Raw genomic sequence first — 27,005 nt, 5'->3', positions numbered from 1 at the left:
CTAGAATCTCTTTGTAGTAAGCATTAATGGTAAAAATTGAATTTACAAAATAGCAGTTGGCAAGTTTCAGAGGAGTTATAAATAAAACATTTTCACAATAGAAATGGCATATCTTGTGTATGAAAATTTTTCTCAGTTACTCTTTTCCAGAACTTTATTACACGTTTTTAATGGGATTGGTGAACATGTGAAAATGGATCTGTTTGGGTTTGCTTTGAATTTCTAGATATAGTTCCAAATAGGAGGCAAATGCTGTGAATTTATTCACAGAAATTATTTTATTTTCCTTCTTACCTCTTCCTAATAGTTTGTTTTAATCAAACGAATTATATTGCTTTGCATCTACTGCTTCCAGTTTCATATCCTTTGAGGTCTGCATTCTGCTTCAGGAGATTTGGCACTTGTATTCTTAGGAATTTTTGCAGGTCACATGGAAGGCCGTGTGTGTGCGCATGCATGCGTGTATGTCTTTGGACAGCATACCAATAATTAGAATATTTCTGCAAAGTCATGGCTTTGCTTCAGGAGAACTCGCAAAAAATGAGACTTGACTCTGTTTTCAGGTATATTTGCTGATTTTGACCTATGGAAGCCAGACATCCTGACAGTGGCAGAATGTGTTTGTTCTAAAACATGAGTATTTTGAAAATGCTCGTATCTCTGGTGATATTTCTTCTCTCTTTTCAGGGTCTTTGTAAACAGAAGCTTAGCCATGGAAAAGATAAAGTGCTTTGGTTTTGATATGGACTATACACTTGCTGGTGAGTATCTTCTTAAGTTTTTTGAACACTGACTTAGTTTGAAATATTGCTTCTTGCTGAGCAAAAAACAGCAAAAAGCTGATTGGGCTACTCCAGTTAACAGGTGCTTTTTGTATTAGTAAATTTATCTTTCACTATTCGTTGCCCTTTCATCTTAGGTGTTTCCCTTAAATTTGTTATCTGCAAGCTGTATTTGGTCACAAGCCATGTTACTGTGGTACAGTTTCAAGTGATTATGGGTGTTGAGAAAACCAAAGCTTAATAAGTCTGCTTCCTTAGATTCCACTGTATTTTGACAATGCCCCTTGTGCATGCTTGGCTTTGAATAACAAGGTGATTTCTTTCATCCTTGGTGCATATAGCAAGCTACACCTTTGGCTAGCAGTTTCTCCTAGTCCTGAGAGTGATTTTTGAATAGGTTTTCCTCTTTCCCCTTCCTGGGTTAGCCGCATCAGTGACTCATTTTGAGAAGAGGCATGACAGGGGCAGTGCCTTGTGTCAGCTGAACGAGTTAATTCATAAAGCTTTGCCCATTCTTTATGACAGATAAGCTTTGGGAGGTTGCATAAGATCTTTTGGTTTCATAAAATTGTTTGCATGACTTCTCCATCTTTCAGATACTCAACAGGCAAGTTCCCTGAGACTTTTGATGAGAGGAAATAAAGCTACCATTTTCTTCATAGTCAGACTTTCATGTTATGTATTTTAAGGAAGGAAGAGATAAAAAGCTCACTTCCACTTTCCTAGGTTATAGCATCACACAGGCTGTAACTGAGAATGTCATGTACTGTCCTGCCTTCTTTCTCATTACCACTTCCACGGTTATGGATAAAAAGGTCCTATCACCACCAATATTTCAGTTTAGAGTTGTTGTGTATATGAACTGAGAAAATGTGAGGTAGAGTGTCAGGGTCACCTAATAATAGGTTAAAGCAGTATGTCAGCTATGGTCATCTGGTTACTGTGTACTGAGAAGGAATGAGAGATGAGTAATGTGGCTGGGGACAGTGTGAGGGTCAGAGCTGGGGTCAGAGGCTAAGTGAAGGGCAGGAAGGTTTCCATAGGCTCATGGTTCAACTGCAAGGTGCACTTTTGGAGATTGTGGCAGGTAATCATAGCTTTTATTTAGATCAGGTCCTTGTGTTCTTTTATCTACAAGGAAGTCGTTACATATAAAAGCTTTGGTTGTTACCCACCTTATTTATACATCTGTTTAAAGTTCTTGCCACTTTTTAAGTCATGAAGTATATTGGTAATCTGTGCTGAATATGACTGCAGGCATGTGCTTTCTGTTTGTGTTTCCCAACTGTGACAGTCTTGGGGCAGTGCTTTTAAGGGGTGCATGCAAAACAGTTCAAGAATAAATGCTTAAAAAAAAAAAAAAAGAAAAAGTTGTGGGTTTCACTTCAGTAATAGAAAAACAACTTCTGTGCCATTTGCAAAGGCAGTGGTGGCACTTCCCAAGGACCCAGGTGATCCCAGTGGGACTGGTGTGGAGCATGAAGTTTGTTGCTAATTTTCATCCTGACAGAAGGACAGCTTCAGCACTGTCCTCACTTATCTGACTGTTCATTTTACTCAAATGTTCCTTGTTCCTGTAAACACAGAGCAAATGTGTTGTTATCTACAAAATGATGCTTGATTGGATGAAAGGAAAAATTGTGAATGTTTCAAGTATCCTAAAGCAGTACCAGAGACATAAAAGCCTGCAGCTTCCAAGGCTGGAAGATCACAGTGCTCCAGTTGAGCAGGCAGTCAGTGCTTTCAGGGGAGTTGAGAGAGAGGGTGTGAAGCAGAAAAAGAAATGGGATGTGGTCTGGGCAGAAAACTGGAAATCTGGACCCCTCTGGGGTAAGCTGCTGTCCTGTGACTTCTTCCATAGTACAACAGTTAATAGTTGCAGATCATTTCATTAGGAGTTGTGAGAATGTAATTAGGTTAGAAAGCCTTTTGCAGATGAAAAATATTATGACTGGTAAGTACTATTTCCCTTTTTTTCCACTGAAACTGGAAATTAACTTTTGAAATTACCTGTTTATTTTCTTGTGTCTCAGAGTCATCTTTTCCTCTCCATGTGGGCATTTATTATCTGACCATTATTAGCTACTTGTAGCTTGCATACAAGAAAAAATACTATCCACTGCAGGGGATTTAAGGAGTGCAGTGTTAGAATAAATTAATTTGAAATGATAATGAAGAAGTGGGACAAGTGAAGTATTACAGTAATATGCTATAGTTAGTGCATTCATGAGACCCTGTTGTGTTTTCTGATTGGTCACGTTATCCTTTATCCACTCTTTCACATGGACATGCTACTTCTCTTGATTAAAAAAAGAAAAAAAAAAAAGTAAAAAGCCAGTTTATATGTAATTTAACATCTGGAAATGGTATCTGCATACCAGATGGCTCATGCTGAGCAGAAGCCTTTTGGAGACCATCCAAAACACGTAAATAGGCCAAAGAAAAGAACAGAAGCATCGCCAGTGTCATTATCTCCTTGTCTAGTTTTCTGCATTTGTACTTTCAGACATTGCTAGGTTACTTTTCTGTAGAGCTTTTTAAAATATTCAAGCACAATCTTCATATTCAACAACTTAAGGCAGGCAGAGTCATTGACCCTGCCAAAATCTGTATGTGACATCCCCTTCTGTTGTGTACTTTGACATCAGAAATAGACTGATGACAGTCATACATTTGCCATCTCAGAATGATTATTTTGATACACATTGAATTACCTGTCTTGTAAAGTACTCCTGTCTCGTCTCTTTCTTCTTTTCAAATCAATGACCACTGGTAGCACCAAAAGTCTTCCTTAGGAGGTGGTTCAGCAGTCAGAATCATTCATGTATATTGAACTTTAGAAGCTTGAGACAGTTTTATTCCTGTACCTTATGAATTTAAGGACACAGATCTACTTACAATAACCATCTTTTCTGTCTAGAATAATCTAATTTTGGTAGGGACATGGCATTTCCATTTTGAAGTCTGTAGTAACAGCTACCATGCACATGCTGCAGTGATCGTGTTCTACTACCAGCATGTCTGAGAATGTCAGCTTGCCAGCTGAGAGCAGTTTTAGTATCATCATGTTACATTGCACATAAAGTACAATTTAACATGTTATTTTATAGAGTTGTACTTCTTAGAGGTATTAAATTAAAGAATATTTAACTCAGAATTTAAAAGAATTTAAGGCTATCTCATACAGCATTTGCACAGTGATTTTGTTCGCTTTCAAGCCAAAATAGGTTAAACTTAGAATTTTTGTAAATAACTCCTGTGTTTCCTGATTGTGCTTGTCTCTTTCCTTGCATAGGGCTGAGAAACACTGTTAATGATTGGGTTGGGCAAACAAAGTCTTTTTGTGTAGAAGAGCCCGAAGGTTTTAGCTTTTTTGTCTGAGAAATTATGGACCTTAAATAGCTGAATTTGTAATCACGGTGATTACATCTAGAATTAATTTTGACTGCTGGGAAAATAAAATGAAAGCAAATTGAAATAACTCTCACAGGTTTTTAGATTTCTTGTTTTCCCATAAAGGATTGTTATTGTATTCTCATGGAGTGACTAAGATCTCTTACGTGTATGGAAACTCCCAAATCTCCCTAGGTTAATGATCTAGATACACTAATACTAGAGGCTCAGAATTCAGTGTTATGTATGAAACTGGCTGTCCTCTTCCTATTCAGTCTGTTTGGGAATCTCATTTAGTACATAACATAATGCTTTTTAAAGCTAGGTGTTACTGGGAGGCAAGTGGAAGGAGCAGGAAGAACAGCAGGGGTTGACTGTGGTTTGTGTGCTTAGTTAAGTAGTTTCTGTTTAAAGTCTTGCAGCAGTTGACACAAGCAGGAGTCATCAGCTATTTCAGCCCTTGTTGTTAGTGGAGGTTAAGACAAGTTTCTGTGATGTTATGCAGCCCTTCATTCCCTGCCTCTGACCTTGCTGCCTGCCAGCCTGGGAGCGAGGCCCTGCCGGTTCCCTACGGTGCCCTTGCTCCTTGGGAGCCACGGCGTTACACCCAGGGCTGAATCAGGACAGAACTGAGAATTATTGAATGATTCCTGTTTAAATTAGAAAGATTGAAGGTCCTATTGCTGTTAATTTTTGTTTGCTAAATAGTAGTTTCATTTATTATCTGAGTGATTCATCTCTGCTTATTCATCCAGCCAGAAGATCAACAGTTACTAACAATTCTGGTCTGCCTGCCTGTTTTCACCAGTACTGTCAAAACTGCTCATGCTTTGGTAGAGGAAAATGTTTATGCAATCCAAAAGATTCACAGCCTTCTCCATTTTGTGTTTATTGCTAAGTGCATAAAGTAAAATAAAGGTATGTCAGTGGAGAGTCTTCACTGTGACACTCACCTGAGCCTGAGGAGATGGTGACACCCATTGGAAATGCAGCAGAGAGGGATTGGTTTCACATTGGAAATGCAGCAGAGAGAGATTGGTTTCACACAGCATTTTATTTGGCTGCTTCCTACTCAGTATGAGCTACACTTAATTATTAGATCTGGATCCAAATAATGCAGGAGGCCTTGGCATTACCAGCTCTTAAATGGGACAGGCTGCACAATGAGGTGATGGATAGATGTCCCTTGACAGGAGCAGAGCTAAAGCAGTGGGGTTCCCAAACTGGCTGTAATTTCACACTGGACCATTGGCAGATGGAGAAGGATAGTAAGTAAGAATTACAAACTCAATTGTTCTTGAAAAGATTCCTCTGTGACTACTCTTCTTCTCCAAAAGTTACGGCCTTGTTGAAAGTTTATCTTCTGTCTCTGAAGTAGATAAGAGGTAGTATCAGTAGACAGGATGCTTTCATTTGGAATGCTTTTCCTGTGCTTAATTCATTGCTGCTTCTGTGTTCTCCAGAAAGTGATAATGAAATTATCAATGGCCGCTGAAAACTGTTTCAATAAAAAAGGAGGGGAAATGAGGCTTGGAAAATGCTGGTTTTATTGTGTGCAAATGTGATTGATGCAACATAATCTGATTGGAATATGGCTTGTGTCCTGGAAACATTGTCAATTTAATGCCAAGATTTGGTACACTGCAAAGATTTTATTGCAAAATTGCTTATGCTTTCAGCTTGTAGCATTTCCCTTCTCATCACATGGGAAAAGATACAGGAAAGACAGCTTTAGTGTTTCCCAACTCAATCCAAAGTGCAACACGCATAAACAGGTTTTGCCCTTTCCTCAGGTGTTTGTGTCAGAGCCATCCTTGCAGTTTGGAAGAGGAAATTTTTTCACACCCTCATTTCATTTTTGAAATGCTTTTGTTCCTGTTTGCTCTGGAAAAGATACACTCGGCCAGAAGGTAGAGTTGGATTGTTGCTGTGTGTGACCTGGGAGAAACGGTGACAGCAGAATTGAGAACTGGTTTTTCAGTCCATCTAGTGTTTTTACTGTAGCCGAGTCTGTCAGGTTCCTGTGTTTCAGTTCTGTTTAATTTTCATGAGAAACGGGACTCATGAATTTATACCTTGAATGAAAAAATTTCTGGATTGCACAAATGAAAAACAAATCATAAATGTGGGAGTTTTATACATGAAAGATTGAGCTGAATACTTAAACTTCTGAGCATGTAAACAACTACAGTGTATCTGGATGTCAGTTCAGGTGCTGTTATTGTCTGTTTATTAGTGCTGAACTCTAGTGCAAATGATCTAATGAGGCACTCCTGCTCAGGTTAAAGCTTTGCCTTTAGTTTCATTGTGATGTAAGACTTTGAGGCTCTTTTGGGGAGATACTAAGCAGTTTTGCTTCTTTCCCAGTTTGTTGGATAATGCAGTTCTTTGTGTCATACAGAAATAATGTGGTGGCTGGAGAAAGGAGTTGGTAGATGTGCAGGAGAAGCCTTCCAACTCTACTAGCCAGGACTGGGAGATGCCCTCGCTGTTGCACATCTGCTGTCTGCCTTTTCACATTTGCACATTGCCAGCCTGACAGGTGCAGATTTTGCAGATTTCAGAGGCAGAGTTAGCCATTGGTGTTTTAAAGCTAAAGGCACATGGAGAAGCCAAATTGTTCCAAGTATGCTTTGAGCTGGATGTCTTTTCAAATACCAGTGCAGTGATTATTGTCCCTGCTCTCTTTGTGTTGCTGCTCTTCAGAGCCTGACCATTTAAAGCTGTGTAATGAGCAAATGAGGTCTGGAGCTGTGGGATCTCACATGCTGGCATTGGGAATGAGGAGTGGAGAGAGCATGTGTTGCTTGCTCTGCCCAGTAAATCACTGACTGACAAACTGCTAATCTGCTGTCTGTGGATTCTTGAAGAATCAGAGTGATAAACAGAAGCTGCTGAAAGAACGAGTCTTCACAGTGTAAGGAGAGTTTCAAAAGCTGCTATATTCTGTTTCCTTGCTCTTAAAAACAAGATGATAACACCTAGCTGGGTCAGCAGGCTGTCAGTACACCAAGGCGTGCAAGACAATGAAAATAGGGAAGCATTTTTCAATCTAATCGACCCCTTATCTAGTAATCTTAATACCACAACAGAAGTACTATTAAATTGCAAATACCCTTGTGATGACTCCAGCAGCTTACTCTGTAGGAGGAACCAAAGCTGAGAGTACAGAAGGCTTTAACTCTGAGATCACATGTGTGGCATTGCTTTGTGAATGCCTTATTTTAGCACTACAGAAAAACTTCTCTATGTGGCTTCTTGCCAGCATGGGCACTTGTACTGTATCTAAGCACAGGTGCACTCTGTTAAACAAATGTGTAGCCTTGGAGGCTCACTCTCTTCAATGAATATGGAGAAAAATAAGAAGCTGAATCTGTTTGGATGCTGATAAACCTGAAAAATGCCTTAGCTATATTATATTAATGACTTCTAGACCTTTAAGTAATTTGCTTCTTATTTCTAGATGATCAAAAATTATGCTTGAACCTGAAGCCCAAGCAACTATTTCTTCCCTGTTCATAAGTCTTTACTGAAGAACTAAGCCCGTATTTTGGCACAGTAGTTTGTTTCCATGGAAATGCAGGGATATTTCCAACATGGGATTATAACTCACAGTGGGCTGTATCTGAGAGAGGTAAATTGTGAAGGCCATTTGTTAACCACAAAAAGCATTCTCTTGTGTCAGAGAAACTAAAAATTCCCTGTGAAAGGACAGGTGACTCTGTAGTAATGTTTAAAATATTAATCCAGTGCAAAGGAAAGTTATACCAACTATTAAAATATAGACAAACTGAAGTTTCCTTGAAATGCAGTCTGTCTGAGTTGCTTCTCTCAACTTGCACAATGTGACCTCAGTGCTGCTGTTCTTACCTCAAGCCATTCATTTTTATTCAGCAGAAGAAATCTTTCCAACACTCAGCTCTGCTCTGCCAGCCTCTGAGGCATGTTCAAACAGCCCAAATCTTTGTTACAGTGAAGGCAAACAAAGTGCAGCAGCAGAGCGCTAAAAATATCTGGAATTTACCAATGAGAGCACTAATAGGCCTGCTTTGGGAAGAGTTAAAGCTGATGATTCTTGACAACACTTGTTTTTAATACAAGCAGAAAGGCAGCAGTAGAAACAACCTGAAGTGTGGACCCAGCAATTCAGAGCTAGGCTGCACATACAGTGCTGTGGCAGTCCTTGAAGCAGCAACAAATGCCCTCTTCACAAGCCTGTTAGCATGCAGAGCGGGAGAAGGAGAGCTGATGCAGTTCCAGGTTAGAGGTTTTAGAGCTGAAAGCTGTGCTGTGCACTTGGGGATGTTTGCAGGAGCATTAGAGGGAAGGAATTTTCCACTGCTCTTGGGCTGCAGTGGGTGCGTTGCTGCTTTATGGGCTCTGCTGCGGCTGGGGACTGCAGAGCCCTGGTGCTGCTCTGGAGGGGAGCTCTGGTTTCCCCCCAGAGCCCCGGGTGTGGCATCCTCAGAAAAGGGTGCCATGGAGCCACTGGAGCTCGCATCCAAAGCATTCAACCCTCTGATGAGGAGTGACCCTTGCCTTAGTTTCTGTTATCAGATTTACTGTCAAGAACATCTGTGGGCACAGTGCAAGATCCGGCTGCTCGTGCAGGGCAGAGCAGCTTGTGTGTTACGCATACAGAAGTATTCTGGGATGCACCTGGAGGTTTTGTCAAGGTATTGTTTGCTGATCACTACAGACACATAATTTTTAATGAAATAGAAAAGGCACATTAAATATATTGAAGTGTGTTTTAAAGCTAAGCTTTGTCTTATTGCCCAGGTCACTTCTGTGTTTAAAAAGGTTTCTATGGGTAAGTGAAAATTATACTCAATCTGGCAGCAGTTTCTTCTCATTTAGACTGAAAAAAAAATTCAGAGAAACAAACCAATGTTGTTACCCATATTGTTTGGTATTATGAGAAGTCAATTTAAATATAGGCTAAAATGCTGCAATTCTGCTTTCCATAGTACCGTGCATTTTTATTTATGCTTTAGTGCTTAAAATCAAACCCCAGGAGTCAAGAGGACTGGAGACAGTTCCTAATTGGTTTTCAACTCATTTTGACTGTAGACAAACCCTTTATGGTCACAGTTCAGCCGAGTTCATAAACAAATGGCAAGTCAGAAGTTCACCATGTTCCTAATTGAAAACATGTGAGTTGTCCCATGGATTTAATTTGGGATTTCTTGTGGTTGCAATCAGGCACGTTTACCACTCTGTTTTACAGGCACTGAGCTCCCAGGTCAGCACAGCACAGAGGTGCTCTACTCCATTGCCTGCACGCAGGGCACGTGTTTATGTGGGCAGAGATGACCCAAACCGCTGCTGGACACACCAGAGCTTTAAATAGGAGTGTTTTTCCCTTCATGGCCAGTGAGGATGCTGTGAAGTGAAATGCCTTCAGTGGCTGTGCCAGGAGCTGAGGGTAACACTTGATGTGTCATTGGAAAGAGAGACACGAGGCAGGGGGATCTGGAGGTCTGTGCTTATCCCCATTCCTGGGATTGCCAAGCCAGCTGAGTGTTTCTACAGAGGGTCCCACAGTTCAGGTCCCTCTGCAGGGTTTGTAGTTCTCATGGGAAAGAAAATCCTCAGCTTTATTTCCAGTGCAAAGTGACAGCACCCTGCCAGGCTGTGCAAGCCAAGCGTGAGTCTGGGCTCCCATCAGAGCTGAGCAGTCTGACTGCGCTGTCAGAGCTGAGGGTAGTAAACACCCAGGTGTGAAACTTAAACATGACATTTCAGATTCCTTTCTGTGTAAGTAGTGAATTATTTTAACATGGAGAGCAGCATAGCTTGAGAAACCTTAGCATTCCCCTTTTGTTGCATTTCAGTGGCAGTGCCTGACAATACCTGCCTGATTAGAAAAGGCTCTGTAACACAGAGGCTGAAGTCATTAGTATGCTGGAGCAGAAATCCTCCTCTTTTCCACTTGTATATGAAAAGTGGCATTGCTCTGTAACAAATCTTGAAGATAAGATACCCTGAAAGGAGGGTCAGTGTGTAAAGGTCAGATAGCATTCCTCTCTACCTGGTTACTGCTGGGGATCGTCAGACCTCTGGCCCTGCAGCTGAGACAGACTTTCCTCATACTGCGGCAGTATGCAAAATGCTTGCCCAACACTTAGAAGTATATTTAATTGGTATTGTTATTTCAGTGGGGTTTGGTTTTTAATTGAGTCCAGTGTCCCAAACACCTCCAGGACTGGTCACTGGCTGCTTCCCTCTGTATTCTCAGCTGGAGTTGCAGGTCAGGTGATCAGAAGTGCCAGGGAATGAGTATTTGGAGCTTGTGTGAAATAGGCAGTGGTGGTGTTATTGTGGAGGGGTGACTGTCACAGACACAGTGTAGTGGACACTAAATGCCTGGCTTTGGGGCCATGTGCAGAGGAGATATTGACAGAATGGAGAATTCTGGGGATAGATCTATGCTGTTCTGGGACACTAGGATCTCATTTGATAGACATCATTGAGGCAGGATACGCAGATATTTGTACTGTTGCAGGGAGTGGGTTTGTAACAGGAGATCTCAGTCCTCAAGGCTTTAACTAAGCAGTTTTTGTCACTACAACACTGATATAAATCTATTCCTAATACACACTTGCATACTTGGCAAACCAAACCCACTACACATTACTTATTTGTGGTGCAGTTCAGAGCAACACTTTGATCCTGCTCTGTAAGTCAGGTTTGTGTAATTTCAGAAATGTATTTGTACAAGCTTAATTATGCATTTTGTGCCCAAGACACATATAAATCTGGATACCAGCTCTCTACCTGCCCATGTATGTCCCTAACTGCCTGATTTGCATGCCTTACTCACTGGAGAATAAGCAGTAACTGAAGAAACCTGTTTTTAGTTATTTTACTTTCATTTCTTCAAGACTTAACACAAAGTAGTTGGGCTGCATTTCCTGTGCTTCAGAGAAAAGGCGAAACCCTGTGCATTATGAGCCTACATTTTGGTTTATCTGTCTTTGTGTGACCTCTGGAGAACACAGAGAGTGGGTAGCATTTCTGAAGAGCGAGTATTTGTACAAGCTTTTTTGCAACCCTTTTGGAGGAGGTCATCACCTCTAGTTTAAGAAATACTGATCTTATCTGGACACCTGCAAGTCAACAGCACAGACAGCATGGGGAAGACAGCACCTGAGTGGGGAAGGAGTCGAGACAGCGTGTGCCCAAGGGATCAGAGCAGGGATGTCCCACCTGCAGGAAGCAGCTGCTCCCGTCAAGTGCCCCGACAGTGTGGGTTCGTTTTGGGGGGCATCGCAAGCACCTTTCCCTGGGCTGCTCTTGCCTTCCAGCTGGGAGGAAAGGCAGGTGGGGAGTTGGCAGATGGAAGGGATGAAACTCCTTCAGGAGGTGGTAGGGCATCATAAGAGGGCAACAGATGGGGAAAAAACGGAGGCAGACGCAAATGATACTTCAGGTCATCATTTAGTGGTCCTGGCTCTGCCTCTCTGCCCGGAGGAGCTGCTCTCCCTGCAGGCTTCTGTTGTAGCAACCTCCTGAGCTTGTTTTTCCCTTCCTGAATGAGGGTTCTGGTGAAGGAGAGCTGCTTCCTCAAAGCTGCCTCGGTGGTATGGGAAATCAGTGTGTTGTCACTGTTCCCAATTCAGGGCTTTTCCCAGCACCAAATCCATAGTGATTGGACTGCTTGCAGTTGTGCAGTTTGAGACAGCAAATACATCTCACAAATGGGAGAGAACTGAAGCAGTGCAGAAAGGGGACATTATTTTAACTTCAACTCCTGCTTCTCTCCCAAGATCCATGAGTACCTTGCAAGAAGTGTTGGCAAGCCCTGGAATAAACCATGTTACATCTTCAGTGGGAAGCGTCCTTGCCTGAACTTTTGTGTGTGGGAGCAACAGGGGAAGATATGGGCAGCCTCTAAAGGGTTTTCTCCTCCCCACAGCTTAAGCAGAGCCATCACATGCACTTCAGCCTTCCTCAGCTCTTCATTTTGAAACAAAACAGGCCCTAAACGTTTATTTTCAGAGAAGCCTTCCAGGAGGTCTGCATACTTTTGTGGGTCATTTTTGCAACATCATTCCAACCAGTTCAGCTTTGTATTTAGTGCAAATTGGATCTCAACGATAATTCTTGATCACTCTGTGCATACCTGTAAGTTGCAAAGTATCTCTGGCGTTCTCCCTGTGTGTGCTTGCCAGCGAGAGCCCTGCAGTGCAGCTCTGTGTGCAGGTTTGCTGCTGGTTTATCCTGTGAAAGGTCAAGTGAAAGCGTGTCCCAGGGCACGTTTAAATGCAGACGTGCCCCACAGACTGACCCGCTGTGCGAGGCTCTCGCTGGGAGCACCTTCAAGGTTTAGGGCAAAATTCTCTTCTCAGGTTCCCAGAGTAGCTGCTGACTCAGTCTCCCAAGTCTCCTGCATTGACACATGCAGGCATTGTGTGGTGTGAAAGAGTGTCCTGAAAGGAGTAATTTGTCACTGGCTGAGGAATGGACCATAATGGCAAAGCCACAAAAAGAGCACCAGACCTTTTCTTGAACCAGTTGCTCTGTGTCTGGGAGAAACATGAAGGATTTGTATCACTTGGGCAATGTACTTGTAGCCTCTTCCTCCTAATTATCCCTGAGCTGATGATCTAAGACTGCTTTGTGGATATGAGGACAGAATTTTGCCTGTAGGATGCACAACTACCAACTGTGCCTCTTCTGTAAATCAGTTGTAAGTGTATTTGGAATAACTGCCAGGCCAGCTTCTGAGTTTGCCAGAGGACAGAGCTCCAGCAGACACAGTCCCACATGGCACAGAGCTGTTGCAGTTTTAAAATCAGTCTGATTTTTTTCTTTAACAGGGGAGTCCAGTGTAACTCCGTCAAGCCTGGAGTGACACTCTGAATCTGCATCTGCCTCATGTGAGTTCAAATCCTGGCAGCAGCATTTTGCATAAGCTGGAGCCTCTGTAGAGAGCTTTTTTTTTTTTCTTTTTCTTTTTTTTTTCTTTTCAGGAAGGCTATAAAATTGTAACTATATGTGTCTTGGCAGCAAAGGTAAACACAGTCACACAAATGCATGAGAATTGCATACCTTACTGCACAACCCCTGCTCATTCCAGACCAGCTTCCCTGCTAGCACGTTGTGTCAGTCAGGGATGGCTGCACTCATCACAGACCTGAAGGCTTGCAGTGTTCACTCGGGGGTACTGCTTTTTACCTTTTAATGGTGTATTGTTAAGCCAAGTAATGGTATTAGAGGAAGCTGGAGTGCTGTCAACTGGCTTCTGTTTTTTTAAAACCTTTAGTTGTTTTCTTTCCACCCTGGTTGCATAATCCATGAGCACTGGATGCTGATTGCCCTGTGCTGCTGAAGCATCTGCCTGTGTTGGAACAGGACTATTAAAATAACAATTCCTCTGGAGCTGGGGACTTTGCTTTGTGGCAGAGACATGGCCATCAAGCAGTAAGAAAAAGAAATCAGAATGAGTTGTAGCACGTGCATTGGGTTTTACTGTCTTACTGTCATCCCGTGCTGGGCAAGGATGGTGTGAAACTGTGTTTGTGGCTCTGCCTCCTCCCCTGTCACAGAGCTGGGAATGCTCAAAGACTGTGCCCTTCTCAGCTGGGTGAAAGAGCTGCATGGCACATAGCTGAATTCATGATGTTGCCATGACACACAAATGGTCTCCATCAGAGGTAACAGGATTCAGCAGCCGGGTCTGAGGGAGGGGATATTCCAGCAAAGTTTAAAACCATGTTTTCATCATGCAGCAGAAAAAGTATTGATCTGTCCTCTCTACTCTGTTTCCTCACGGCTGCCTGAAGACATGAGAGAGAACAACCAGCCCTGATTACGATTTTGGAATGGTAGCGTAACACCTGTAATTGGGGCATCTTCCCCAAATGTGCTGCCAGAGTTGCAGTGATGCCAGCCCGTCCATTCTTCATCTGAGGAGGTGGATGGTTTGTTTGCCCGGAGGAAGCTCCCTTTACTCAAATAGGCTTATGAGAAATGTCAGGGGGTTGTGGCTCCTTGCAGTCGATGCAGCCAGTGCTGTGGTGTAGGGTACTCTCAGGGAGCTCTCAGTCTCTTCCCAGCTGTGTGTCTAAATGATGGAAAATTTATCTGGAACAGTAAGTATGCTGGTAACCAGAGAACGTTTATTGTCCCTTTCACAAGTCCGGTTTCCTGTGTCTCTGTTTAGTTCATGTGTCAAGGAGAAGGCTCTCATTTCCCAGATATTGTGGAGTAGTAGAAAAATAGAGATGGGATCTGAGGCATGAATGAGCTAATAGTTTAGTTTTATTCAAAGAGACATCAAGGAAGCAAAATCTAGGGCTTGAGAGGTAAGGGGAATAACTGTCCCCACAAAAGAAATATTTAGATTAATCCTAATTAATGTACTGCCTCAGCAGAGACTTGGGATGATGAAGGCTGAGGTTGATGCCTTTTCTTCGGTTTTTTTTCCTAATGGTGCTTCAGCTTGTTTCCTTAGAGAGTTAAAAGGAGGTCTGTGGTGATTTTCTAAGAAAGAGGGGCAAATACAGAAAGAAATAAATTGAGTGAGGGTGTTTTGTGAGCAGCTGACCTTGTGTCCCACACAGCTGTTCCCTGGTGGAGTGTTAGAAAGATACACAGATTGCTCATCAGAAAGCCCTACAATTTCCCTGGAAAGGCTCTGCTGGAGCTGTTGATGAGCCACTTCTGCTTGTCCAGAGGAGATGTCAGTGTGCTCCTGCCCAGGTTCCTGTCTGGGCAGCATCACCATGGTTGGTGACTTCAGAAAGACCAGGGTTTCCTTGGAGAAATGTTTTGTTTGAAGTGATGTATATGGATTAAGTTGGTAGCATGGTCAATTTCCTGGGGGGCTGAGAAGGAGGAGCAGCAGCTTCATGGACAGAGCGGGGCATTGGCGCCAGTTTCACATAATGGGGAGCTTTACAGAGCTTTCACATTCTGACAATATGTGCAGGTGTACTTATAAGAGTTTTCCCTGGGAAGTGCCTTTAGTGTCCTGAATCAGAGGAATTCCTTGTTCCAGATGATGCTCTGGTGTCACTCTCACAATTTTGTTTATCACCTAACTGCCTATTGCTCCCTCCAACTCTAGCTCACTCCCCAGAATTACTTTGTCAGTCACTGCTGTTCCTTTTGATTGCTTATTCCTATCTATAGCTTAATCAATCCTTCCTTTCCCAAAGGATAGAAAAGACTACGTGCATTGAATGTTGTATCATGTTGTTGATGTTTGCCATTGATATAATATTGCTTGGAGATTTTGATAACTGCTTTATTGATTTTAGTTACCTATTTAAGACCATTACAGGTTTGCTTATTACATTTTTAATGCTGTTAGTTTAATGGGGAAAATTAACTCTTGGGATTCTGGTACTTTTGAGGTTATTAAGAGAAACAGGAGCCCTCTGTCACGGGTACTGTGATCTCAGTCTTCTGGCAGTCTTGTTTCATCTAAAGTCATTGCCTTTTAATTTTTTTAAATTATTATTATTTAATATATTTTCTTTCTCCTCTCACATTAAACTTCTGTATCCCACAGTATATATATATGCTGGTGAATACTGGGCAAAGTATAGACAATGTTTATTAATATAAATCATGAGGCCCACAGATGTGTTAGATCTCTCTCAAGAAAAGCAGTCTGTCCTCTAATGAGTTTACTGTGTAACTTGCACATTTTCAGCTAAATTTGAAATACTCAAGTGTTGGAGGCAGTTGGACCCCTTGAGCCCATGGTAACCCTCACTGCAGTCAAGGGTTGTATTTATTTATCTTAGGACCAGTTTCAGACAACAACATTATGGCATCCCACTCCTTAAGGGGAAGGGAGCACCCAGGATTTGTAGGTGCTTGTGGTTGAAAGGAATGAGGAAAGTCAGGGGGTCCACAGAAGCTTACAAAGTTTTATTAGTAAATTACACTTGGCATGAGAATTGGTATGTTAATCCCTGACCTTCTAGTATAAGCACACAGCAGTGGGGTTTGGATAAAGGGGTAGGGTAAAAGGGAAGAGAGAAAGAGATTAATTAAAGAGGGGAAGAGAGAGAGAAAGGAAGAAAGTGAGAAAAAGAGATCACCAGTCCTAGCAGCAGCACTCAGGAGGTGCCCAGTGTCCTGGGGCACACCTTGAAGAGAGGGCTCTTGCTTTCTATGGAAATTAGTTACCATGTGTACTCCATTCTTCCAGACCTTTCTGAAAATGGATTGGAGGGTCTTGGGTGGTCTTGATCTCCTCCATAACAGTCTGTGCCCGGTTCTCGACCTCATTCCTGCACTTGAGCTGTGCTGTGCTTATCTCTGGGAGCCAGAACAAGGACATTTGCCCCAGAAAAGTGCTGTCCTTACCTCCACATAGCCCCCTTCTCCAGCCACATCCTGTTCTTTCTCACAACATGTTATTACCAACAATCCCTGGCTGTTATTACCAACAGTCCTTGGTCAGCTTCAGGACTATCCAGCTGTCTCAGTGTTTGGAACATGCACATTGGCCCCTTATCTTCTGGGCTTCTGCAGACATGCAGTGAGAGTAAACATACTGCCAGAGAAACCCTGTGATTTCCATCTGTCCTGATTGCCTTTTAGATGTAACTTAATGATCTGATTAAACAGTAACATTTTCAGCAAGTGGGAAGGTCATTTGCAGGAAGAAGAGAGCCTGCGTGGTAGGAATGACTTAGTTAAACAAGTCTGTTTCTTTTGCGTGGAGTGAAGGGAAGGTGTGTGTCCCAGATGAGCAGCTCCTCTGACATGTGAGATCAGTGAGCTTGCTTTAAAAAGTTGCATTTTGATGCACAAGGGTAATAACGAACAGATTTTTTGCAGTTCCATATGATGTTATTAACAAACAAATCATATGTTAACTTGACAGCTCTACCTTCACACTAACTTAGTCTGCAGCAAACATTAATTCCCCTGAGATGAAATCTGGAGCAATACTGAACTTTGGGATTGTATCCAGAGCAGTGACAGTAGCACAGAAGTGATGAATTTCAGGCTTTCTAACCTCCAATACATGTGCTCCCGCAATTTATTGGTTTTTTTATCAGCTTTGCAAAAACATAGCAAATCTGTTGGAGCAGATGCAACAGGGAGTGTTCATGCATCTGCCTAACAGGACTGCAGGGAGAGGAGCTGCTGTTTGAAATACATTTTTCCTGATGCAGAGAGCTATGATAAACTGATGGATATTTCATCTGGTGCACTCTGCTGCTGAAATTGAAACTGCAGCTCTGCTTCACTGCAGCCCTGGGGCAGGAGCTAATTCCATCAAGGCATCAAAGGAGGGAATGGTATGTGGAGGAGGGAGAATGGGTACATTACTTTTAATTGCCTTCTTGTTTAACCCCCTAGCTGTTTTCAAATTTTCTAACTGAAATCTCATCTTGGTACAGTGTATAAATCCCCTGAATACGAATCTCTTGGATTTGACCTGACCGTAGAAAGATTAGTTTCCATTGGATACCCTCATGAGCTGCTCAATTTTGTGTATGATCCTGCATTCCCTACCAGGTAAATGACTAACGGCGTCCGACCCCGCCTGCTCGAGGCCCCCAGTGCTTCTTCTGTGCAGTTCACAGGTGACATGTGAGGCCAGCCTTTCAGCTGTGGATGTGAAGCCTATGGCTGGCCACAGATCATGGGGAAGGGAGAAGACTAATCCAGTATGTGGGGGGCCTTGGCACACATGAGCTCTTGCCAACAAAGAGGGAGTGTGCAAGAAAAGAACCCTACTGAAAACATGGTCCAAAAATAGCCCTTCAAAGCAAAGACAGCAGAGACACAATTGGATTGGGAGTGAAATCAGAATCAGGGAGAGGATGAGCCATTACTGTCCAAGAGCCTGCTGGGATGTCTCAGAACATTCTTCTTTAATGATTTTAATTAGTAGTGTTGTGGTGCATAAGACATCCTGAAAATTAAGGTGACAGTAAACAACAATAGAAGTGGGACCAATCAAGTTTTCTTGTCAAGATGAATCAAATGTCAAAACCACTTGATTTAGTAACTTCTTGGTTTTATAATTTTACACTAAGTTAATGGTGCAAAATTACTGAATTCTGACATTTTGTCTTCTGGTGGAAGAGGTAAAAAAGACATTGCTTTGAACAAAGCTTTTGATCTAACTCTGCACCTTCAAGTTCTTCCCACTTGTGCCTTTGCTGGATTTTGCTTTTTTGACTCCTTTGGAGTTTGTTTATAAAAGACTGGACCAGAGGTTCTGTTGGTTTGTTCCAGTTTCAGTCTGGCAGCCTCCTTCCTTTCCTCCTCTCAGCGTGTTTTACACCGAGAGTTGCTGCTGGCTGTGCCCTTGCCTGTAACAAGGCATAGCCCCTCACAAACCTGTGATGAGAACTGTGTTAAATCCTCCATCCCAGGGAGGGGACAGAAGGGATATCTCTGTGGGAAGGCTGTGTTTGCCAGATGCAAGCTGCTAGATAAATGAGACAGGGTTTTGCCAGAGTCAGAGCTGGGCATGTCCAAAGTATTGTGCCATGGTTACATGCCCCATCTGGCTTTGTCTGTGACAGAGCCATGAAAAAGCAGAGAGAAATTCCTTTATCACACCTCACTGTTCCCTGCAGCCTGACAGGGGTGTCAGGTTTGTGACCCTGCGGAAGAGGCCCACAGCTCCCCTGGCAGATGCACAGCTGAGCCTTTCGAGGCCGTGGGGAGTAGTTCAGGTGTCTCTCCTGCCTGGTGATGCTGGGCTCTGGTTGCTCACCTGCTGCCAGCTAAAAGGGACAGTAGGGACCCCATCTGCATCATAACAGCAGCTCTGTTCTGATGCCCCATGCCAAATGAGCAAAGCTGTTCTAGAGCTGTTCTAGATGCTGCTAAAATGGTCACCCCTTAATGCACTTGCCTTTTCATATCCTAAATTGCTTTCTTAACAGAGGCCTGGTGTTTGACACCCACTATGGAAACCTGCTGAAAGTTGATGCCTATGGAAACCTCCTAGTATGTGCACATGGCTTTAATTTCCTCAGAGGGTGAGTGCAGACTCTTGGCTGTTCTTCTTGACTTAATACACTCTATTGTGTCTCAGTGATCCAGCAGGGCACCCATTGTATATGGAGTCACAGGGACTCTACTAACAGCAGAGGCTGGGTTGGTGTTCCTACAGCTCCAGGATTAGCTGTGGACGAACACAGGGTCTCAGGTACAGCAACAGCCCAGATGTTTACAAGGAAAAGGTCTGTACCACTGCAGGCACATCCATATGGAGCTGGGAATAGAGGAACATGTGCTGTGGGGAAGAGTTGATGGGATCATCCAGGGGCTGTTCACCTGTCCTGGCACAGTTTAACATCAGCAGCTTGTTGGTCAAGACAAAGTCATTACATGAGGACTTGTGCCCCATGAGACTGTCAGCTCCACAGCCATTGCTAAGAAAGTTTGAGGGCCTGAGCTGGCTTGGGGTTGGAACAATCTTGCTCTACCCCTTAGTGTTTCTGACCTTTGAGGGTGTCAGAATTGAGCATTGTGTGCCATTTCCTGCAGCCTTCCCTGGCTGCTTGTGTTTCTTGTCCCAGAGAAGGTGCTTTAGGAAGCAGAGAGGACTGCAGTGCCATGTTCCTGATGTGTCCCAGCAAATTCCCACTCCCACATTCCTGCTGCAAGGGCATATGAATGGAAGGCAAGGCAAGCTCAGGGGCCCCAGGGTGACAAACCTTGTCATTGCAGGCCTCTAAATTCTTGCATCGGGACTCCAAAATTTAGGTAAAAGCCCTTATATGTGCATTCAAGTTCCTCTTTGAGCCTAAAATGATCTTCAGTAGCTCCAGAAATGAAGGAGACCAGAATAATGACATGAGTTCAGTCATTGCCACCCTGCTGATGAATTGCAGAGGCCCCACACAAGCATCCTGCAGCAGAGAGCTGCTGGGAGAGTGGAGAGCAACACATGGAAAGTGGGGGAGAGTTTAAGATAAGCAAACAATGAAAGTGCAGATGATTTAAAGCATTCTCCTAGCCAGCAGCCTGGGGCTTAAGGTCAAGCTGTGGACTCTGGGCCACTCTGTGTCCCTGGGTGGGCTCAGTTTGCTGATTCAGCAATGAGGGCTTGGTCCTGGCTCTGCTGGAGTCAGCACAGCCCAGGGAACACCCCTGGATGCACTTTTGCTCTTCTGCCAACAGTGCATGTGGGGAAGCTGGGTGTTGATTAAAGCACGGCAGACTTTGGTTAGTGGACCCTGCTACAACTCCCTTTTGCAGGTCAGCACATTTTATCTTCATTATGCTTTGAGGTTTCACTCTTCTCCACTTTATTTATTCTCAGGCCTGAAACACGGGAGCAATATCCAAATAAATTTATCCAGAGGGATGACACAGATAGGTTTTACATTTTGAACACGTTATTCAATCTACCAGGTGAGTCTAATATGAGCCAACACAGGCCTCTTTCTTTGCCTTTTAAGCCAATAAAGCTTTGCTGATGTACTCTGCTTTTCTGTTTGGGTTATTTTTTGCCTTTTCTTCCTTTGGGCACAAAGTCTAAAGTTAGCTGGCTGTATGATGTTATCCTTGTCTTATAATCTCACTCTGTTTTTTTGCAGAAACCTATCTGTTGGCTTGCCTGGTGGATTTCTTTACTAACTGTGACCGGTACACGAGGTTCGTATTCCCTCCACTCTGAGATGATGCTGGAACAGTGAGATTATTATTTTTTTATACAAGAGCAATACAACACAGATAGAGCTGCTCTTAATATCAAAACCTCAAGTGATTTTGGTGGGCCTCCTATAATTTTGTGGTGCTAAGTTGATGTGTGTGTACAGCAGAGGCTGGTTATGAAGGTTTCCTTCACAGGGTACAGCAGTACCAGCTGTGACTGACATTGGTATTTGGGGCAGCATCTAGGACTGCACACTTTTTACAGGATGATTACAGGCACCATTCAGTTCATTTTGTACCTGTGTCCCTTGGAGCCATGTCTGAACTGGTAACTGAAAGGCTGAATTTCCTCAGCCAGTTACCACAAGTGCTTCATGTCGTAATAAAGGACATTGCACACTTAGAGGTGAAGAGCTCAGTGTGGTGTAAAAGGCTGTTTGTGCAGCATGAGTATTTACCTTGCTGTCAAAAACATATAAGCATAAAAACAAGTTGTGGTTTGAACTGGCAAATGTGAATGCTCCTGTGCTGCTCATCACTTCTTGTGATGGGTCATCTTTGCATATGTGAGTGGAAGGCAAAGGTTTAAAGTGATTTCACCTGGGAGCAGAGGAACTGTTTATGCTGGCAATCCATCAGAGGAAGTACCTTTTCTCAGGAGAGGCGTGATGATTGCTGTCATAATAAATACAGCTCTGTGTAATCCTTCTTGATTTCTTCTGATGCAAGCTGTCATGCTGTCTCAAAGATACCTCCAGAGTATCTTGTAATTTCTAATGTTAATTCTAAGTGTTTAACATAGAAGCAGTTCCTCCTCCCAGCAACATTCCATTTAGTTGATTTCCATGACTCTCCTTTGTTTAGTGCTGGAAAGAGGGAGAAAGAGCACCACTCTGATTATTCCCTCAGCACCATGAATCTTCTGTTAAATGCTGCAAATGGCATTTTTGCAGTTTTCTGCAGTCTTTTTACCTTCCTGTAACGTGGGTGAAAAGTTAAGAGTTAGAGTCACAGAAAGCTGTGGTACAGCTGTGGAGGCACAGACATTCCCGGTCCTGTTAAACTGCAGTTGTAGCCTTCGTTCAAGCCTGAGCTGCAGTAAAGTAGTAGATAAGAAATCATGATGGTAAGATGAAAACACAAGATCCAAACAGCATTTTGAACTGTCTCGCTCCTTGGTGTGTTTCTCATCTGCTGTGACTGACTGCTAAAATCTCTCTTCTGTCTCCTCACAGCTGTGAAACAGGGTTTAAGGATGGAGACCTCTTCATGTCCTTCAGGAGTATGTTCCAGGATGTCAGAGATGCTGTTGACTGGGTTCATTACAAGGTGACTGCAAGAACTCCGTGGGATGTGTGTGGTTGTAACTGGGTTGGAGGGACTGGTTTGGAACTCCTGAGTTCAGATGTTCTCTGCCTGCTCTGGGCAAGGGCCCTGCTTTGCCGCCTAGTGAGCAAATAATAGATTGCAATTGTATGGGAGTGAGTCAAGATCTCAGCTGCCCTCCTAGTATGGGAACATATCTGGCTTGGCTTCCTATTCCTTTTTATTGTGTCTAGATTTCATTTTTGTGCTGTAATTCATGAGTTTTAGAGTGTGATGCCACGAGGATATTTGCACTTCAACTCCACAACTTGTACATTGTCCTAATAATTAAAGCAGTATTCTACTGCAAATTGTTTACATTGGCACTATCCTACATTGTCTAAAAAGTACTGGCATTAAAGAGAGACATAGATCAGCTGTTCTCTAATTAGAGAGAAGAATTTCAACTTTGGCATACATTTGTGCACAAATTTAGAATATCATTTTGTGAGCATTAATATATGGTTAAAGACCTGATTTTCTTATTCCCCCTCATTCAAGCAGTCTGTTGGGTGGGATGGAGAACCATCACAGGAGAACTCTGCTCACAGTTGTACTTGTGGTGGTCCTTTTACCCATGCAGAAGTCAGGAATCTATTTTTCTTTCCTTATGCAGTGTTGTGTGATACATGTTGGAGTTGGCCTTTGACTAAAGCATTATGGTCAGTGTTGGAGACAGGTCGTTTACTGTCTTGTTTGGTATGGCAAATCTATTTTTTGTTTGTTTCTATTGTATTCCCTTCTGAAAGGGTTAAAATGCTGTTGAAGTGGATTATTTACCATGGTGAGGGAATCGATGGATCACAGAGTTTGTGATGGTCCCTGCTACTCAAAGCCTCTCATCTCTAGAGTCACTGGTTCAGATTCGCCCTGGTTTGTACTTTCACAGCATTTTAAAGTGTGAAAGTTGGCATTACTTTGTTGTCTCTTACATCATAAGTTTCCGTGACCTCACTGGGTTCTGTTGTTTCTATTTCAGGGATCGCTTAAGGAAAAGACCCTTGAGAATCTGGAGAAGTACGTGGTGAAAGATGTAAGTGTGAAGTTACTTTACTTGTGCTATGTGACGTTCGGTACTGACTAAGCAGGCAAGAAATAAACATGCTGATTTGCTTTACTAAATCACAAAATGATAAGGCTGTGATTTCTGTTGTAATAACCAAAGACAAAGTGGAAAGTTCAGATGCAGCCTTTATTCTGAGCCAGTGATCCACATGATTTTGTATTGATGTGCACAGTTTTATACGTAAAATGTAAAAGCCAGAGAAAATGTTATCAAGGTGAACACACTGGCAGAGCTCATGTTGTTTCTTTCAGTGGTGAAAGCAATTGTGTTCCCTGCCCATGTTTTTCTGCCCAAGTAAACCTCTCTTTAAAAAGCAACAGTTGAGCATCTTTTTAGCCACATGACAAGAAAGTTACACTTAGCCATGAGGGACTGAGGGAAAGATCCTGAAAGACTCACCAGTGTCTAGTCTCTTGAGAACCCCAAAACATGTGTTCAGCACATCTAATTGAGCAAGCTCCAGTGGTTTCCTTACTCCTGCCATCTCTGCAGTATGCAAGGCCTCTCAGGACCACTTACGGAGTAAGTATTTTTTAGTTTAGATGAGCTCTGTGGTAGATTATCACTTTAAAGCAGTTAACTTTGTTTCTAGTTACACGCCTACAGAATTCCTAGGTAAGTGTTCACTGAGGTAATCAGCTATTTTGGCAATGGACTGAGATTTCAGATTCAATAAAAATAGCCCCAGGAATAAATTCTCCCTAATTTGAGGTTGGAATTATAATGCGTTCCAACTTGTGGCTCGTGAGCTCAGATTTCACCTGCCTCTGGGCCCATTTCGGGAACGGACTTGGAGCTGGAGCAGATCGGTGGGAGCAGCACAGGGTGCCTGGCACTGTGGTTGGCAAAGGCACTGCAGCCCTGCTGAGCCCTTCCCCCTCGCCTTCCTCCCCTGGGCTGTGCTCTGGAGGGGTGACCTGGATGGACCAGCAGCTTTCCTGGCTCTGGCCAGTGCACAACACGTGAGTTTGCTTGCTCGATGGTTTGATTTGCCTTTTTTATGTCTGGTGGGATCATAGTTGAGTGTTTTTCCCATGATGTATGTATGTAACTTTTGTGTGTGACTTGGATGTTCCCCTTGGCTTCCAGGGGAAGCTGCCACTGCTGCTCAGCCGCATGAATGAAGTGGGGAAGGTGTTTCTTGTCACGAACAGCGACTATAAATACACAGACGTAAGTGCTGCTTGAATTGTTGGGTTGGTATTTCATGGAATAAGCATAAGCCAGCCAGTCATTTGGGTGGGTTTTGATGGGACATCTGGTGGAGAATCGTGTGTTTTCTAATCTGTGTGTAGGGTGAGTTAGTGGTGGATGCAGATGAAGTCTTGAGTCACCTTTTGTCATCATGGTTTTGGTGCTGAGCTAGTACAGGCCTGGTTTAAGTCCCTCTGTGCTTCACTCAGTTCCTCAGCAACTAAAAGGCTGTAAGGGAAAGTGATACTCAGTTTTGGATTTTAGCATCTTTTAAAATGCAGACTTTCTCTTTCAAGTGAGATAGATAGTCTGAGTATAGACAGGTCACCAAACCAAGGTCCTGGAGAGGTCTGAGACCCAGAAAGGGCTAAGCTGAGAAATAAACACGGGTGCTTCCATCTCCAGGTGAATGTCAGGATGTTGCAACGCTGCTAATCTAAAGATTTATATACCATTTTAAAGCATTGCAAGATATTCCTGAAGCAGTGTGCAGTTTCCTGAGGCAACTGTGTTATTTGATTATAAAAACTACTGGTTTGGTTCCTCTCATTGTCCTGTTCCATTCATTTTGTCTCCAGATCTTATGCTGACTTCTGTGTAAATTCTAAAAATAAAGTTTTGTAATCTGACAAGATAAAATCAGAAAAGCATGCTTTTGTAAATTACACAAATGCATGTCTAAAAGCACATGTTTTAATGCTTTCTTTCTCTCTTTTAGAAAATTATGACTTACTTGTTTGACTTTCCACATGGACCAAAGGTATGTGAATTCTGGACTGCAGTTGCAGTAGACACTGATTGTCTAATTATCTGTGTAGCTGGAAAGCATTTTAATCCTGCTTCATCGGCTGCATGGGATTAGTTGCTTTAATCTGGTTTAAATACACTTGCTGTTTTGTGTCCTGTTTGAATGGGATCAAAGCAAATACAATATAACAAAGAGAAAAGGGGCATCATCTGGTCTCAAATGATAATCTGTGTTAATAATAACATTATTTCAGTGATAAAATGTCTCAACTGTGGCATTTTGTCGCCAGATTTCTTAGAAATAATGCACAGTGGTTTAGAGGTTGTGTAAAAAAGCCATGGGGGCCAGGAAATAGTTTTATAAAACAGCAGAAACGTTTACGGCTGATTGTGCCTTAATTATCATTACTCCAGAAGTTTTAGTCATGCTTTTTTTTTTGTTGTTGTTGTTTTTCTGAGGCCAAGACTCAGCCCTGCAACTTCTGGAGAAAGGTTTATGATGCAAACTTAGACTGCTATTTCAGTCTCCCAGTGAGAGGCTATCTCATGTTCAAAAGATATGTTCTCACACTGCTTTAAAAGCAGAAGGCAGCCAAGATGGAAATTTTGAGAGCATAGATTCTCACCACAGCTGATAGCTAAAGAAGCCCCTTGCTGTGGTCTTGATCTCACAAAGAGCAGAAACATGGAGCAGAAAGGGCTTGGTATCCTTTGGGCAGGGCTGTGTTTCAAAGCCATGCTCTGTGGAACAGAGTCCAGGCATTTTCCCACTCTTGGCAAAAGCACCGGCATGGCCTTGTAAGCTGAAGCTGTGTGGAGTTGGATCTGGATCTGTGTGGGATGTCACCTTCAGGAACAGTGGCAGGGTGTCATTTACAGCATTTTTTACATGGCAGCTGTGCCCTGACAGGGATGTTCAGTGCTGTTCTCCTGTCTCATACCATGTCCTCAGCTTCCACTGCTAGGACTGGGATGGGATGGGCTTGTGGCAAAAGGGGAATGCTTTAGGAGATGGTGCTGGCAACTCAGCACAGGAGGTATGAACTAAGGGATTTTGATGGACCAGCAATGTCACAAGGTTATGGTTATGGACAATGACAGTCCAGTTAAACTCTGTGTGGTTTTTTTGTGTTGTTCCTGATTCTGGGGTTTGTTTTTGCCTTTGTAGCCTGGGAGTGCCCATCGGCCATGGCAGTCCTACTTTGACCTGATCCTGGTGGATGCACGAAAACCCCTCTTCTTTGGGGAAGGCACTGTATTGCGGCAGGTGGACACGGTGAGTGGTCAGTGGAGGGTACCTCCATGGCTGGGAGGGCTCCTTCACCTCCTGTATGGCATCTCTCAGTGACAATGGGCAATGTGGTGTTTGGATAGGACCTTCCCTAGAGGTTGTGGGCTGGAATCTCCTCTAAGTGATTCCTGAGCAGCCCCATCACCTCACGGCTTTGCTGGCTTCCCCAACATACTGCAGGGGACAGTAGGAAAGCCACCTCTGGGCTGCTTGGGAATGAGACAGACAGCCAAAGAGTGACATATCAATGGTATCAATATAGAAAAGATCCAGACCATCAGCTGTTCAGCACTAACACAACACCTCTGTCCACAGGTGACCGGGAAGCTGAAGATTGGTACTTACACTGGCCCACTGCAGCACGGCATTGTGTACTCGGGAGGTGAGGCAGGAACCCTTCTCGTTGTGTGGAGTGGCTCTGATGTGGCCTTCAGCTACTCCAGCTGTGAGAGGACTTGTGCCAGGCAAGGTTGTGCTTCCCAAAGTGCATTGTTCTGTACCCTCTGCACACTGCACCAGAAGCTCTCCGTGATCAGAGCTGCACAAGCGCAGGGAAGAGATGGACCCG

The 27,005-nt window shown here is 43.2% G+C and overlaps 1 protein-coding gene and 1 long non-coding RNA gene across 8 annotated transcripts in view; one reads left to right on the top strand and one right to left on the bottom strand.

Annotated features, from left to right (window-relative positions):
- Positions 1-27,005, top strand: part of NT5C2 (5'-nucleotidase, cytosolic II) — a 59,875-nt gene that overhangs the window by 28,481 nt on the left and 4,389 nt on the right. For 4 of the 7 annotated variants that reach the window (XM_068197956.1, XM_068197960.1, XM_068197957.1 and 1 more), the window contains 11 exons: positions 688-761; positions 17,552-17,669; positions 19,055-19,150; positions 20,440-20,531; positions 20,717-20,774; positions 22,010-22,103; positions 23,119-23,172; positions 24,295-24,378; positions 25,118-25,159; positions 26,315-26,422; positions 26,753-26,819. In XM_068197956.1, coding sequence (XP_068054057.1) covers positions 688-761; positions 17,552-17,669; positions 19,055-19,150; positions 20,440-20,531; positions 20,717-20,774; positions 22,010-22,103; positions 23,119-23,172; positions 24,295-24,378; positions 25,118-25,159; positions 26,315-26,422; positions 26,753-26,819 — 887 coding nt within the window. Of the gene's footprint in view, positions 1-687; positions 762-13,000; positions 13,061-13,153; positions 13,196-17,551; positions 17,670-19,054; positions 19,151-20,439; positions 20,532-20,716; positions 20,775-22,009; positions 22,104-23,118; positions 23,173-24,061; positions 24,168-24,294; positions 24,379-25,117; positions 25,160-26,314; positions 26,423-26,752; positions 26,820-27,005 lie in introns of those variants that run through there. The other 3 variants (XM_068197959.1, XM_068197962.1, XM_068197963.1) reach the window with 3 other exon arrangements.
- On the bottom strand, positions 23,501-26,319 carry LOC137478253 (uncharacterized). Its single transcript, XR_011001473.1, has 2 exons — positions 25,773-26,319; positions 23,501-25,301 (listed from the first exon to the last, which is right to left on the bottom strand). It is a non-coding gene; the product is annotated as an uncharacterized lncRNA (long non-coding RNA).

The sequence above is a fragment of the Anomalospiza imberbis genome, chromosome 8 (genome assembly GCF_031753505.1).
Source record: "Anomalospiza imberbis isolate Cuckoo-Finch-1a 21T00152 chromosome 8, ASM3175350v1, whole genome shotgun sequence".
Taxonomy (NCBI): Eukaryota; Metazoa; Chordata; class Aves; order Passeriformes; family Viduidae; genus Anomalospiza; species Anomalospiza imberbis.
The sequence above is the reverse complement of the archived record's forward strand: the minus strand, read 5'-3'. Positions and strand labels throughout refer to the sequence as shown.